The sequence below is a fragment of the Bombina bombina genome, chromosome 3, assembly GCF_027579735.1.
Source record: "Bombina bombina isolate aBomBom1 chromosome 3, aBomBom1.pri, whole genome shotgun sequence".
NCBI lineage: Eukaryota > Metazoa > Chordata > Amphibia > Anura > Bombinatoridae > Bombina > Bombina bombina.
In genome coordinates this window covers 946,384,501-946,401,766 of record NC_069501.1, presented here as the reverse complement: position 1 = coordinate 946,401,766, position 17,266 = coordinate 946,384,501, and the positions used below count along the sequence as shown (strand labels likewise).

General features: G+C 38.0%; 1 protein-coding gene across 1 annotated transcript in view; it reads right to left on the bottom strand.

Annotated features, from left to right (window-relative positions):
* DGKH (diacylglycerol kinase eta) overlaps window positions 1-17,266 on the bottom strand; it is an 800,492-nt gene that overhangs the window by 62,906 nt on the left and 720,320 nt on the right. The window contains 4 exon segments of the mRNA XM_053705494.1: window positions 4,235-4,343; window positions 4,934-5,096; window positions 12,643-12,707; window positions 12,709-12,748. Of these exon segments, the coding sequence (XP_053561469.1) occupies window positions 4,235-4,343; window positions 4,934-5,096; window positions 12,643-12,707; window positions 12,709-12,748 (377 nt within the window).

The window sequence follows — 17,266 nt, the reverse complement described above, 5'->3', positions numbered from 1 at the left end:
GTTGCCAGGAGTGGACGATTTTTCGGCTTGTTACTATGTGGACCCACGCTCATACAAGGATGCAGTTCTGTGTATAGTTGTAATAGGAGCATTCCCAGGACAAAAGAGGCAGTCGCAGCCAATACTGCACAAAAAAACACCTAGCAGAGGGTTATTCAGCCACAAGATATCTGCACAAATAAAAAACTCCAAAGGTGTAGGAGTTAGTTTAAAATAGAGCAAATAGAGCAACGCGTTTCAAAATGTAATATCTTTTTCAAGCTTGAAAAAGATATTACATTTTGAAACGCGTTGCTCTATTTTCTCTATTTTAAACTAACTCCTACACCTTTGGAGTTTTTTATTTGTGCAGATATCTTGTGGCTGAATAACCCTCTGCTAGGTGTTTTTTGTGCAGTATTGGCCATTATAAACAGGCCTTGGGAGCGAGAATGCATATCCGGTAAAAGAAAGCTGCAAAAAATTCACTGGGTTTCTAGCCTAGTATATCTAATTGCTTTTCCCTGTTAAAGCTTTTCTGTTTCCAGTGGCCATTGGTTACTATTGGAAGGTGTGTCCACAGATCGTTGGTTCAAGTTTGGAGGCCGGTTGCTGCCTATTATTATGTAAGTACGGATGTAACTTCCCCTGCTATTTGCTGTGTGACATATACTAAGAGGATTCCTTGTCCGTAGGGGAAATACCATCATTGGCTGCGACTGCCTCTTTTGTCCTGGGAACGCTCCTATTACAACTATACACAGAACTGCATCCTTGTATGAGCGTGGGTCCACATAGTAACAAGCCGAAAAATCGTCCACTCCTGGGAACTGTTTCTTATGCATGAACTTTTGGTTTAAAGAGTTTTTTATACTCATTTTTATACTAATTTTCTTTTTTTATTCTTAATTTGGTGATTTATTATTGTATGTCTTGAATAGGTCGACCTATATTGTAATAAAGTCTTTTTATATATAGATATGCGATTCTAGTATTTGTTGCTAGCATCTTCTATAGAATTGCATTTTTTCACATAGAATTTTTTTCATATATAATTTTTTCCAATTTTGAAAAGATTTTTTTCACACATAATTCATAATTCACAATTTATATTTACATGTATTATACATATTGCCTATTATAGTAGTATCATATTAGTATCAGGTTAGGTGTTTTATTATTATATATATTCTATAATCCTTACTCTTAAGCTGGTTTCAGCGCTCACTAGTGCTTTGTGTTATGTATTTAATAGTATTCACTTACAAACTTTGTATAGCGTATGTTCTAAAGGAAGCTCAGAGAAACATTTAATTCCTATTATATTGTTAATGGCTATAACAATTCTAAAGCATTAAATAACTTCCATTTTCACTGAGGATTTGGTATTGGACTGAAAGTATCAGTAAATGACTGTTCTATTCTGCTGTTCTAGATTGTTCTAGTCTACAACAGATAGATGACCGTCATGTGAAAGAGGAACAGGATACTGAGATCTCATAAAGAGGAACAGGAGAGTTTTCAGTGATGAGACTGGTTCCTTTGGATTAATTACATCTCAACATTAAGTTAAGTGACAAATGTTTAATGTTTCCTGGAGCAAGTTTGTAAGTGGATATTATTACTTATGTACTAATGTTTTACTTGAAATACTGCACTACTAGCATCTTGTTTATATTCTCAATGTATTACAGGAACAGATTTATTCCTTTATTTAAAAAGGAAAAATGATAATCAAAACACTAGCAATAGTAAAAAGAAAAAAAAAAGTGTGATATGAAATATCCAGAGAGCGCCTGCCTATTGTTCAATGTATTTCTATTGCTGGCATCCTGGTGGAAAAATCTGTAAGTGAAAATGGGCTATGGGTTGCTTCTTTTTAATTTTCCAGCCTCATTTGATTAGAAACTTGTAGCTAAGTAATATTGTACAGCTGGTGGATGGACCAGCATAGCAAAGGGTACAGTGTACATAAGGGTTGTTCAAACTATAACGCTTGTGACACATCTGGCTTGCCAAGGTTTTTTTTGTGTGACCCTCAACACCACTGAGGAGAAAACAGACGTTAGTAATATGTTATTGGTAAAAGTAATTGCACACTTCTTTCATTAGGCAATTAAGCATGTGTATTTGTTTCAAATTTTATAAAAGTGAGCCATATATAAAGTAACCTACAATTGTGATTATAATCTAAATGTATTAAGCATCATTTCTTACATAAGTGTTAGCATAATGTTATGAGGACTTTGGCCAGTACTGCCATTAGTGATTGGTCTGCCATATAATGAAAAATGAGTGCAGGGCCCCTGGTGTCAGTCCTATTTTCCTCTTACTCCTACAAACTATAACTGCTATCCTTAGGACTGCACAATTAAATCTCATGAAATTCACTTACTAAACCCTTTGCTGTCTAAGAAAGTTGCAGTTCTCTGCATAACACAGAAGAATTGCACGTTTTGAAGGAACACATTTGAATCTTGCTAAATATAGGCTAGTTTCTGTTTCTCCATACTTATCTGACTGAGCATAGGTCAAGATGTCATCAAAATAATGTAATATATGCAACCAAAATATTTGTGAAGGTTGCATGTGAAATAATAGGATAGTGTCAAAGGCTTTAATCAAAACACTATTAATTGTAATTTCCCAGAGGAAACCTCCTTTTTCATAAAATTACTTCTTTTGTAATATTTACACATACAATCAGATTCCATCCTGAATTTCTTCCCCTTATAAAGGTATTTTATTTTAAAGAATCAGAAAAAAGCAGAAGATTACTTAAGGTTTACTGACAGGAACAATCTAGAGTACATTGATGGTTCTTGTATTAAATCTGGAACTTTCAGATGACTTTGTGTGTCAGAAACTAAGCCATGTTATTGTCCACCACCTTTCACTGTTATGGGTTAGTGGGAATAGGAGACATTAAAAATATATTCTTATTAAGAATCTTTCACAATTTTGACCACTTGAGGAACATACAAGTTGGACTGCTTGAGCCTTGCCGATAAATGCTGTATTGTCTAAATAGTTGACTAAATCTCAGACAGCCTTAACTAGTAATGTTCTGTTTAATTATTCTTGAAGGAACTATAGCCATTGAAATTATTTTAAATAGATGTTTGTGTTATAATCCATTTATATGCTTAGCATCGTTTGTCTTGTGGATACTGAACCAAAATGCAAATCTACATGCATATTTTGAAGGATCCACTACTCAGTCTTCATAAGGGATTTAATTATATTGTCAAAAAAACTGAAATCAGTGAGGTCACTAATTCCTATTGAACAAACTCCAGCAGATGACAATTATACTGGTGCTGGATTCATTGCCTACTTTTTGCCTGACAAAAATGGTGTCTGTAATGCACCTCAAAGTTAATTAAATTAATAAAATTTTTGGATCAGACATGGTAAATGCTGCTAAGGAAATAGGTATGGTAAAGGTACCGGTAATTGGCACAGACGTCATACCAAGATAATGGTACCACGCTAGGCAGAGGTCCACAAAGTTGCTGCTTACTTCCTTCTTGCAAGTCTGAGGCGGGTGCACTATATATAAAACAACCTAAGACCATTCAACTGCACTGTACAGATGTAAATATATTGTTTTTGGCTCAATTTTCTAATTTATTTAATTTAGTTTACTAGACTTCATATATGTATATATGAGAAAAGGAAATGTGAAATGGTTAATGTTCATCATATTTTTGCATCATAATTGTTTGTATATTCATTTAGAGAACATATGAAAGAAACTAGAAATAAGTTATATTTATCTGTTATATTTTTGAATTTTTTTTTTTGGGAAATGCATTAGAAAATATTAAGACCAATTACTAATCAGATCACAATTCATCATACAACAAAGATGGTCTCAAAATGAATCCAGATCATATAATATGCCTGGATGTATGTGGCAACATACCTAGATATGATTTTGTTTCAATGCTTTACCGCAAAAAAAAAAACATGTTGTATTTAAAATTGTTATTTTTTTTTTCTTGGTATATTCAATAATCAATGAATCACAGTATTTGGTTTTGAAACCACAATTGCAAACATAGAACTACTGTTATACTATAACCATGACTATTGGCTGCTTCCAGACTGTTTAAACAATGTATGTATCATAAGCATTGTATCTCATATTATTGAACAGCAAGCATAAATATAAATAGCATGCATTCAGATGTGTGTGTGTTGTATATATTCACAAACACACACAAATCCTTTATGACCTTTAAACACATACCAGGTTGAGGGCTTGTTTTATGCTTTTGGACCTTTTCCTTTTTAAACTTTGGCACTATACGGAATACTGTGCTTCTACTGTTTCTTTTTGTATATTCCAGAGGAGGATCCTGTTTTGAAACACGGGGGTAAGAAAAAAGAAGTTAATATGAAAAGAATTTAACCTTATTTTCCTAGTGTTTTGAAGGTCATATCATTGCCAAATGGGTTGGAAAAATTGGGGTTATACCATCTACTTTAATGGCTTCTCAATCCACAAGGATACTTTTTCAAATAACGTTGGACCTTTGTAGCTTGTGTGTCAGAGGATAATAATTTTTTTTTTTTTTTTAAATTATTAATGTGATTTTTCTAAAAATATTTTATAAAAAATGTAACCAATGAAAACCCATTTTGAACATTTTCACATCACAGATAGTTTTCATGTGGATTAGGTGTTGACAATCTCATTTATCCAGTCCAAATGTAGATATTCCAGAATTATTGTTGACCTGCCAGGTAGCCTTACATCAAACAGAAACAGTTTGCAAGCACTAAACACAATATGCAAGACTACAAGGAAATAACCAAGTAAATAACTTTGATTTTGAATGGAAAAGTCTAAAAGACTGGAATATACACCAATGTATTAATACTGTAACTATTGGTCAATAAAACATATACCTATAATGTTTGCGCAAATAAGTAGGTCTAATAATACCTCATCCTCATCTGGCTGTAAGACATAATAAAGCCATGGAATCTCCGCCAGTTTGGTCAGCTCAACTTCAACATCATGTAGTGCATTTGATAACAGTTCTTCATGATGAGGTTCCAACTGCTGTAGTAATAACAAACATGCATTACATGAAAGCACATTTGATCTATACAATAACATAAAAAAATTGAATGTTTATTTGAATGTGTCATGTGGTGATCAAGTACAAAAACAAATTAGCAGTATAACTGTCATAAACCATTGTGACACTCTACAGTACAAGGTACGTTGCAGTTGTTAAGGAGTTAAAGCTCTCTCCCATATTCTGTAACACTGAGAACATAATGAAAAGGTATAAATAAGTCACTTACACAGTGTAAGGGATCTTGTTCTGAAGGGTTTACAATCTAAAGGGTTGGGGGTGACAAACAAAAGGTGCAGGGGGTGCTTGTCTGAGCCTGGAGAATGGTTCATAGTTGCAGAAATAGTGGGAAGAGGCAGCTTATCTTGGTGGGGTTTGCTGATGAGGCACTTTTTGGAAAGTAGGTTGTAAAAGCTTTGGAAAGGTGGACCTATCATAGCTAGAACAATAAAAACATACACAAATAATTGGCTTCTTGGGAACAGCCCTGAAACTCAGGTAATCTGAAGTTATAAGAATTCAGACATGTTTCCCAAATTATGCAGTTGGCATCTTAGTTATTTTTGTACATACAACAATACTTACTACATCGTTACAAAAATCAAGGAGGCTTAATCTTTGTAGTTAGTGACCCTTAGCATTGGCATTTATACAATGCAAACCATAAAGTGATCATTTTTAACCTACTGGATTACAGTATTTGTGTAACTTTAAATTTAACATATCTTGCATCACAGAGAAGAGTGGTGGTGTGATATCCTTACATTTTGGTAATGATCTGTCGAAGTGTGAACTGCTTCTAATGTAGGAAGGAATCACAGAACTAAGGTATGATATATCCTTATTGTTACACTTTACTGTCCCTCTTTCTCATCCGAAATATTCGGGAAACGTTAGTGAAGAAAAACATAATTTATGCTTACCTGATAAATTCCTTTCTTCTGTTGTGTGATCAGTCCACGGGTCATCATTACTTTCTGGGATATAACTCCTCCCCAACAGGAAAATGCAAGAGGATTCACCCAGCAGAGCTGCATATAGCTCCTCCCCTCTACGTCAGTCCCAGTCATTCGACCAAGAATCAACGAGAAAGGAGTAACCCAAGGGTGAAGTGGTGACTGGAGTATAATTTAAAAGATATTTACCTGCCTAAAACAGGGCGGGCCGTGGACTGATCACACAACAGAAGAAAGGAATTTTATCAGGTAAGCATAAATTATGTTTTCTTCTGTTATGTGTGATCAGTCCACGGGTCATCATTACTTCTGGGATACCAATACCAAAGCAAAAGTACAACGGGATGACGGGAGGGATAGGCAGGCCTCATTATACAGAAGGAACCACTGCCTGAAGAACCTTTCTCCCAAAAATAGCCTCCGAAGAAGCAAAAGTGTCAAATTTGTAAAATTTGGAAAAAGTATGAAGCGAAGACCAAGTTGCAGCCTTGCAAATCTGTTCAACAGAGGCCTCATTCTTAAAGGCCCAAGTGGAAGCCACAGCTCTAGTGAGTGAGCTGTAATTCTTTCAGGAGGCTGCTGTCCAGCAGTCTCATAGGCTAAACGTATTATGCTACGAAGCCAAAAAGAGAGAGAGGGTAGCAGAAGCTTTTTGACCTCTCCTCTGTCCAGAATAAACGACAAACAGGGAAGAAGTTTGGCGAAAATCTTTAGTTGCCTGCAAGTAGAACTTGAGGGCACGAACTACATCCAGATTGTGTAGAAGACGTTCCTTCTTTGAAGAAGGATTTGGACACAAAGGATGGAACAACAATCTCTTGATTGATATTCCTGTTAGTGACTACCTTAGGGTAAGAACCCAGGTTTAGTACGCAAGAACTACTTGTTCTGAGTGAAAAATCAGATAAGGAGAATCACAATGTAAGGCTGATAACTCAGAGACTCTTCGAGCCGAGGGAAATAGCCATTAAAAACAGAACTTTCCAAGATAACAATTTTATATCAATGGAATGAAGGGGGTTTCAAACGGAACACCCTGTAAAACGGTTAAGAACTAAGTTTAAACTCCATGGCGGAGCAACAGCTTTTAAAACACCAGGCTTGATCCTAGCTAAAGCCTTGGACCAAAGGCCCTGGACGTCTGGATTTCTGACAGACGCCTGTGTAACAAGATGGGACAGAGCTGAAATCTGTCCCTTTAATGAACTAGCTGATAAACCCTTTTCTAAACCTTCTTGTGAAAAGGACAATATCCTAGCGATCCTAACCTTACTCCAGGAGTAACCTTTGATTCGCACCAGTATAGGTATTTACGCCATATTGTTATGGTAAATCCTTCTGGTAACAGGCTTCCTAGCCTGTATCTAGGGTATCAATAACCGACTCAGAAAAACCACGTTTTGATAAAATCAAGCGTTCAATTTCCAAGCAGTCAGCTTCAGAGAAGTTAGATTTTGATGTTTGAATGGACCCTGTATCAGAAGGTCCTGTCTTAGAGTAGAGACCAAGGCGGACAGGATGACAAGTCCACTAGATCTGGCATACCAAGTCCTGCGTGCCATGCAGGCGCTATTAGAAGCACTGATCGCTCTCTCTGTTTGATTTTGGCAATCAATTGAGGGAAGCAGCGGGAAGGGTGGAAACACCTAAGCCATCCCGAAGTTCCAAGGTGCTGTCAAAGCAATCTATCAGAAACCGCTCCCGGATACCTGATCTGGACCCGTAGAGAGGAAGTTTGGCGTTCTGGCGAGACGCCATGAGATCTATCTCTGGCTTTGCCCCAACGTCGAAGTATTTAGGGCAAAGACCTCCGGATGAAGTATCCCACTCCCCCGGATGAAAAAGTCTGGCGACTCAAGAATCCGCCTCCCAGTTCTCCACTCCCGGGATGTGGATTGGCTGACAGGTGGACAAGAGTGAGACTCTGCCCAGCGGAATTATCTTTTGATACTTCCATCATGCTAGGGAGCTTCTTGTCCCTCCCTGATGGTTGATGTAAGCTACAGTCGTGATGTTGTCCGACTGAAACCCTGATGAACCCCCGAGTTGTTAATTGGGGGCCCAAGCCTAGAAGGGCATTGAGAACTGCTCTCAATTCCAGGATGTTTATTGGAAGGGAGGACTCTCCTCCTGATTCCATAGTCCTGAGCCTTCAGAGAATTCCAGACAGCGCCCCAACCTAGTAGGCTGGGCGTCTGTTGTTACAATTGTCCAGTCTGGCTGCTGAATGGCATCCCCCTGGACAGGTGTGGCCCGATAAAGCCACCATAGAAGAGAATTTCATGGTCTCTTGATTCAGATTCAGAGTAGGGGACAAATCTGAGTAATCCCCATTCCACTGACTTAGCATGCACAATTGCAGCGGTCTTGAGGTGTAGCGTGCAAAAGGTACTATGTCCATTGCCGCTACCCATTAAGCCGATCACCTCCATGCATTGAGCTACTGACGGGTGTTGAATGGAATGAAGGACACGGCATGCATTTTGAAGCTTTGTTAACCTGTCTTCTGTCAGGTAAATCTTCATTTCTACAGAATCTATAAGAGTCCCCAAGAATGGAACTCTTGTGAGAGGAAAAAGAGAACTCTTCTTTTCGTTCACTTTCCATCATGCGACCTTAGAAATGCCAGAACTAACTCTGTATGAGAACTTGGCAGTTTGAAAGCTTGAAGCTTGTATTAGAATGTCGTCTAGGTACGGAGCTACCGAAATCCCTCGCGGTCTTAGTACCGCCAGAAGGGCACCCAGAACCTTTGTGAAGATTCTTGGAGCCGTAGCCAATCCGAATGGAAGAGCTACAAACTGGTAGTGCCTGTCTAAGAAGGCAAACCTTAGATACCGGTGATGATCTTTGTGAATCGGTATTGTGAAGGTAAGCATCTTTTAAATCCACTGTGGTCATGTACTGACCCTTTTGGATCATGGGTAAGATTGTCCGAATAGTTTCCCATTTTGAACGATGGAACTCTTAGGAATTTGTTTAGAATCTTTGAAATCTAAGATTGGCCTGAAAGTTCCCTCTTTTTGGGAACCACAAACAGGTTTGAGTAGAACCCTTGTCCTTGTTCCGAGCCGCGGAACCGGATGGATCACTCCCATTAATAACAGATCTTGTACACAGCGTAGAAACGCTCTTTCTTTATCTGGTTTGTTGGACAACCTTGACAGATGAAATCTCCCTCTTGGGGGAGATAATATTGAAGTCTAGGAAGGTATCCCTTGAGATATGATCTTCTACGCGCCAGGGATCCTGAACATCTCTGTGCCCAGGCGCTGGGCGAAGAGAGAAAGTCTGCCCCCCACTAGATCCGGTCCCGGATCGGGGGGCTCTCGGGTTCATGCTGTCTTTGGGGCGAGGCAGCAGGTTTCCTGGCCTGCTTGCTCTTGTTCCAGGACTGGGTTAGGCTTCCAGCCTTGCCTGTAACGAGCAACAGCTCCCTCCTGTTTTGGTGCAGTGGAGGTTGATGCTGCTCCTGTTTTGAAATTCCGAAAGGGACGAAAATTAGACAGTCTAGCCTTGGCTTTGGCTTTGTCTTGAGGTGAGGGCGTGGCCCTTACCTCCTGTAATGTCAGCGATAATTTCTTTCAAACCGGGCCCAAATAAAGACTGCCCCTTGAAAGGTATATTAAGTAATTTGGACTTAGAAGTAACATCAGCTGACCAGGATTTTAGCCACAGCGCCCTACGTGCCTGTATGGCGAATCCTGAGTTCTTAGCCGTAAGTTTGGTTAAATGTACTACGGCCTCAGAAATGAATGAATTAGCTAGTTTAAGGACTCTAAGCCTGTCCGTAATAGTCGTCTAGCGTAGATGAACTAAGGTTCTCTTTCAGAGACTCAATCCAAAATGCTGCCGCAGCCGTAATTGCGCGATACATGCAAGGGGTTGCAATATAAAACCTTGTTGAAACAAACATTTTCCTTAAGGTAACCCTCTAATTTTTTTATCCATTGGATCTGAAAAGGCACTAGCTATCCCTCCACCGGGATAGTGGTACGCTTAGCTAAAGTAGAAAACTGCTCCCTCCACCTTAGGGGGACCGTTTGGCCATAAGTCCCGAGGTGGTGGTGTCTATTGGAAACATCTTTCTAAATATTGGAGGGGGGGGTGAGAACGGCACTCCGGGGTCTATCCCACTCCTTAGTAACAATTTCAGTTAGTCTCTTAGGTATAGGAAAAAACGTCAGTTACTCGCCGGTACCGCAAAGTATTTATCCAACCTACACAGTTTCTCTGGTATTGCAACGGTGTTACAATCATTGAGAGCTGCTAAGACCTCCCCTAGTAATACACGGAGGTTCTCCAATTTAAATTTAAAATTTGAAATATCTGAATCCAATCTGTTTGGATCAGAACCGTCACCTACAGAATGAAGCTCTCCGTCCTCATGCTCTGCAAGCTGTGACGCAGTATCAGACATGGCCCTAGTATTGTCAGCGCACTCTGTTCTCACCCCAGAGTGAGATCACGCTTGCCTCTTAGTTTCTGGTAATTTAGACAAAACTTCAGTCATAACAGTAGCCATATCTTGTAATGTTATCTGTAATGGCCGCCCAGATGTACTAGGCGCCATAATATCACGCACCCTCCCGGGCGGGAGATGCAGGTACTGGGCCGCGTGAGGCGAGTTAGTCGGCATAACTCTCCCCTCGCTGTTTGGTGAAATTTGTTCAAATTGTACAGATTGACTTTTATTTAAAGTAGCATCAATACAGTTAGTACATAAATTTCTATTGGGCTCCACCTTGGCATTGAACAAATGGACACAGATATCTTCCTCTGAGTCAGACATGTTTAACACACTAGCAATAAACTTGCAACTTGGTTATAATCTTTTTTAGCAAAAAACGTACTGTGCCTCAAAGAGGTACTAAACGATTAAATGATTAAATGACAGTTGAAATAATGAACTGGAAAAACAGTTATAGCATCAAACTTTAAAACAACACAACTTTTAGCAAAGGGTTTGTTTCCCATTAGAAAAATAACAATAATTAAATTTGACATAAAAATTACAGAGCAACGTTTTTATTCACAGTCAATATAAAATTCTCACAGCTCTGCTGGAGAAATCTACCTCCCTCCAAAGAAGTTTGAAGACCCCTGAGACTGTCAGAGATGAACCGGATCATGCAGGAAATATAAGAGTAACTGACTGGAATTTTTTGATGCGTAGCAAGAGCGCCAAAAACGGCCCCTCCCCCTCACACACAGCAGTGAAGAGAAGACGAAACTGTCACAATTAAAACCAAACAACTGCCAGTGGAAAATAATGCCCAAATATTGTATTCACTCAGTACCTCAGAAATGTAAACGATTCTACATTCCAGCAAAAACGGTTTAACATGATAAATACTTATTAAAAGGATTAGTGGACTTTTAACAGAGTAGTTCCGGTGAAATACCATCCCCAGAATACTGAAGTGTATCATACATGTCATTATAACGGTATGGCAGGATTTTCTCATCAATTTCCATTCAGAAAATAAAAACTGCTACATACCTCAATGCAGATTCATCTGCCCGCTGTCCCCTGATCTGAAGCGTTTTACCTCCCTCAGATGGCCGAGAACAGCAATATGAGCTTAACTACTCCGGTTAAAATCATAGTAAAAAAAACTCTGGTAGATTCTTCCTCAAACTCTGCCAGAGAAGTAATAACACGCTCCGGTGCTATTGTAAAATAACAAACTTTTGATTGAAGTCATATTAAACTAAGTATAATCACCATAGTCCTCTCACACATCCGCTTCCTAGTCGTGAGTCGTTGGGTGCAAGAGAATGACTGGGACTGACGTAGAGGGGGAGGAGCTATATGCAGGCTCTGCTGGTGAATCCTCTTGCATTTCCTGTTGGGGAGGAGTTATATCCCAGAAGTAATGAAGACCGTGGACTGATCACACAATAACAGAAGAAAAATATTTAATAAATGGCCTGTAATTGTCCTTTCTTCTGAACAAGCACTGTGCACCAAAGGCAATTTCCTTCTGCAATGGGTGCCATTATCTAACCAAAGGGATTCTTCAACTAGCAGAGACTCTGTTCATTGTGTAAGGCCTTCACGTTGACTGCAACTTCAATTGCAGTGTTTTCTAGTAAGACTTCTGAAAGGGAACAAGGAAGATTAACAGATGAATCTTGCCTGGTTACATCCTATAAGGTCAGGACTACTATGTAAGTCAGTAAAATGACAGAACTCATGCATCAGTGTGATTATATGCTCCTAAGAGCAGTAGTTTACTGTTTTTAAAGGGCTTTATAGTCCAATAAATCATAAGATCATTATGTCTTTGAGCTGCTTGTTACCATTTTGCTATTTTATAGTAAGGTTTCCCATTTTAGCTGATGTAATGTAAGCTCTCAGTGAGGTTGAGAGTTCGCAAGCTGTATATGAACAAAGGAGCTCAATTATCATGAACAAATATAGTGAACTAGACTCACAGTGCAGTGACTTGTAAACACATATTTATGTAAACTTCTGGCTGGGTAGGAAAACCCACTGCACAGCGCTAAGTGGTATACTATTATATATTAAGAGACCTTAAAGAAAGAAAATCCTTCTGATTTCTTTAGTGTGCATCTAATGAGGATTTCTTGATTGAAATCATACCTACCTCTGGAATCGAGGATTAGCTTTGTTTAGTGCATGTGAGCAGGCATTCACTGCGTGAGCCAGTTCTTTGCTCCAGCAAATTATGTATTTTAGCAGCTTCACAAATCCTAAAAAAAAAGGACAAAAACAAAGTTCAAATAGAATTTAAAAAATGATATCATAATTTACTTTTCTGTCATATGAATGATGGGAGCCAGATTTCAGACTATGTACAAATAAAGTACATTTAATAAATCTGATTATAAACCTTCGCAATTTAATTCTATGCTATTAAAGGCCGATGACACACTGCAAGCGGAAGGCGGCGCGCAGTGTTGTAGATGCGGCTGTGCGCGCGCAGTGTGTAGATGCGGCTGTGCGCGCTCAGTGTGCCTGCCTTTTCATCTCTGAGGCACTCTGCTGCGTCAGGTCGTGTAGATGATCGCCCAGAGATGAAATATCTGAACTTCAGAAGCGAAACGAAGCAGCTGCTTCGCCGCGCGCCGCATCGCTTGTAGTGTGTCACAGCTTTAGAGTTCACTCCACTCTGACATGAGCAGGATAAATAAAAATCAGCAGAGAAACAAATAGGTTTTTTTTTCTGTTTCTTGCGCCAATCACATATCACTTACTTATCTGTAAAGGATTTTACAATCAGTGGTATAAAAATATGATTCTAAACAGCTGTTAGTTTTTGATGTATTAAAAAGGTGACAGCACTTCACAGCAAATAAATTATAGAACATTACGTATTCTTTTAAATGGCTGCTAGATTAATGAATGTTATTAATACACAGATCCTATAGATGAGTTCCTGACTTTTTTTATATAAAAGTACCTGGGATAGCCTTTTACAGGTTTTGGTCATATTGCTTGTGGGAACAATTATTAGCATAAAGGGATCCTTAAACGAACTGTAAAAATATATGTACAATAAAAGAGGTTAATTAAAGAGCCATAATACCCAAATGTTTAAACACTTGAAAGTGATGCAGCATTAGCTGTAAAAAGGCCGACTAGAAAATATCACCTGAACATCTCTATGTAAAAAAGAAAGATATTTTACCTCAAAAGTTCCTCAGTAGCCACCTCCCATTGTAAATGATTTCTAAGCAGCATATTAGTGTGTCTGTCCTGGGACAGCTTAGGGGTTGAGCCTTGTGCACTCTCATGTTATTTCCCTATTCAGTTTAAAGGAAGTTTTCAATGAAATCTCATGAGAGTTAAGTCAAATCTCATGAGATCACAGTAAAAGAGTTCATGACCTCCGCACTGCTGATGCTGATTGGCTGCTGTTCATTTCTTCATTTTTTTTTACCTGCAGCTGGGAGCAGAAGAGTATAACTTTTTACACTGAACTTACTCTGCTGAGCTGAGGAGATTGTGAGGTAAAATATCTTCCTTTTTTACATAGAGATGCTCCGGTGATATTTTCCTGTCAGCTTTTTACAGTTATACTGCATCAGTTTCAAGTGATTTAGCATATGAGTATTATTCCCTTTCAGTGTTGCATGCTAAACTAGAGACTGTGAATACAACTTCCGATTTGCAACTTCTGATACTGGCAAATGTTTTAGTGATTAATGGAAAAACAGGCCACACAACCTCCATTTAATAAAGAATAAATGCTATTGAACACATGGTGTTGAGCATTGCATTTTTGTTGATGTTTTTTAAAGGGACAGTAAGCTCCAAAAAATGTTATTGTATAAAAAGATAGATAATCCCTTTATTACCCGATTCCCAGTATTGCAAAACCAACATGGCTGTATTAATATACTTTTTACCTCTGATTACCTTGAATCTAAGCCTCTTAACAGCCCCCTGATCACATGGTTATTTATTATATATTGACTTGCATTTTAGCCAATTAGTGCTGTGTTGTGCACAACTCTGGGAGTGAGCACAATGTTATCTATATGTCCCACGTGAACTAGCAGTCTAGCTAATAAAAAAGCATGTGATAAGAGGCTGTCTGTAGTAGCTTAGAAACAGACAGAAATTTAGAGGTTTAAATGTTATAAAAATATTACTATAGCAATGTTGGTTTGAAAAGCTGAGGAGATGGGTAGTAAAGGCATTATATATCTTTTAAAACAATAATTTTGGTGTTGACTGTCCCTTTAAAAACTGTATCTTTCAAAAATATCAAATGTACATTATAAGCACATCTGCTGCACATTTTACTTTTAATGCATTAAAGGGCCATAATACCCAAATGTTTAAACACTTGAAAGTGATGCAGCATAGCTGAAAAAAGTGGAATAGAAAATATCACCTGAACATCTCTATTGTAAAATAGAGAAGATATTTTACCTAAAAAAGTTCCTCAGTAGCCACATCCCATTGTAAAGGATTTCTAAGCAGCATATTAGTATTAACCCAATGTTAAATCTCAGCGCTCCCTGCAATAGTCTATCTCCCCTGCCCGACTGTGCACAGAAGATTTTTTTCAGAAATTTAAGATTTAATTTTTCTAGTTTTTAGATTAAAATATCCGTTTTATTACTACCTATTTTGTGTGTGTTGGACAATCTGTCTATAAAATCTATAATAACATTGAAATGGTTAAAATGGTTAAAATATTCATACGTAAAAAATTACAATATTATATATATATTCAATTTAACCAACAATGTCCATAAAAAATGTCCAGATAGTATGTGCTATTTATATTGAACCTTAAAAGAATATGGAAGCTCCTTTCAGATTTCCTGCACTTGATCGGTTGCTGCTTAGTGTGTAAACCGGATGTCTTTTCGTCCGGACGAAGGGTGTAGTAACTGAAATGAAATAGAAGACACACAGCGCCCACCGAATCAAGGTAGCTTTTAAAAAACAATTTATTATGCGCAAGAAATAAAATATATACACTTACAAGATTGTAGTGTTATAGATGCCTTTAAAAGATTATGTTTGTCAGTCAAGAGTCCGTCCATCCACACCAGCTGATAAGCTTAGAGTGACAGTCAAGCAAAGGAGAAGAGAAATACCCCTGAGGAAGGTTGCACGCTTGGCAAAAGAAACGCGTTGGGTTAAATAGGACAAAGCATTGCAGTGTCCTGAAGCACGTTATCCAGCGTTAAGCTAAGTGGAAGTATACAAGCCGCTCTCTGGGCAGAACATCACACGCTGTTGTGGGAGAACAGCTGAGGGCGCAAGACTGTGTGAGCAGCCCTTGAATACGGCAACTCTAAGCTTATCAGCTGGTTGTGATGGACGGAACTCTTGCTGACAACATAATCTTTTAAAGGCAATCTATAACACTACATCTTGTAAGTGTATATATTTTATTTTCTTGCGCATAATAAATTGTTTTAAAAGATACCTTGATTCGTGGGGCGCTGTGTGTCTTCTATTTCATTTCAGCATAGTTAGTATGTCTGTCCTGACACATGCAACTCTCATATTATTTCCCTATTCAGGTTAAAGGAAGCTTACTATGAAATCTCATGAGAGTTATATCAAATCTCATGAGATCACAGTAAGAGTTCATGACCTCAGCACTGCTGATGCTGATTGGCTGCTGTTCATTTCTTCATTTTTTTTTTTTTAACCTGCAGCTGGGAGCAGCTGAGTATAACTTTTTACACAGAACTTTCTCTGCTGAGCTGAGGAGATTGTGAGGTAAAATATCTTCCTTTTTTACATAGAGATGCTCAGGTGATATTTTCCTGTCAGCTTTTTACAGTTATAACTGCATCAGTTTCAGTGATTTAGCATATGAGTATTATGTCCCTTTAAGCCTACAATTATGGTGTATGACAATCTCCAACACACCACAATTGATTTTATAGCTTTTAAATACCTACCTGAAAAATAGGCAAAACCATTATACTACATGCTATTCTTTTGCAAACAAGATACAAGTTACAAACACACAACAAATCCAAGCTTATAAGCTGAAAAACAACATAAATAAGTATTCACTGTTTATACTGGTTATGCATTTTACGCAAGTTCTAAAAATAAATATTTTTATATGGAAAATACATATAATTAGTTTTATATACACATCAGAAATTAATAACTGCCATGCAAAAGATCTGAATAGAAAAAAGTTTTAAAAGCATTTACAAATAGTTGTGTTTTGCAGCTCAGGTGCGCTCCCTTGAAAAGCCTCTTGAGTTTTGTTTATCTTATCTCCTTGGCTGTGCCCAATGAGCAATAGATATAAATGAGCTCCTGCACATACCAAGCAATCAATGTACAGCATGTAGCAGGGTCAGCCTCTTTGGGGTCTATAATATTTAGATTTAAGTTTTTTTTCTCCACTATTGCATAATTAAACATTTATGGTCCATTTTAAAGATATATCATAGATTTTAAATAATCTATTAACAAACCAGCAGGGTGAAGCTTTGCTTCAGAGGAAGGAGGCTTCATTGGGCATCACACTGGAATGTCACTGGAATAAAAAATTTAGACAACAATATTAACCTTTCAATAGGGAAACTATGAATCACCCAGTATCTCAATCCAATTAATTCACAGGACATGAATAAAAACAAAGCCAGTGAATTTATGTGCCCTTCTCCGTCAATACCAAATGTGAAGCAAACATTTTAAAAATGACAGTCAAAAAGGACAATGAAATATCTATAACATTTTTTATGGGGGTTCTTAATTTTCCTTAATTTACCCAT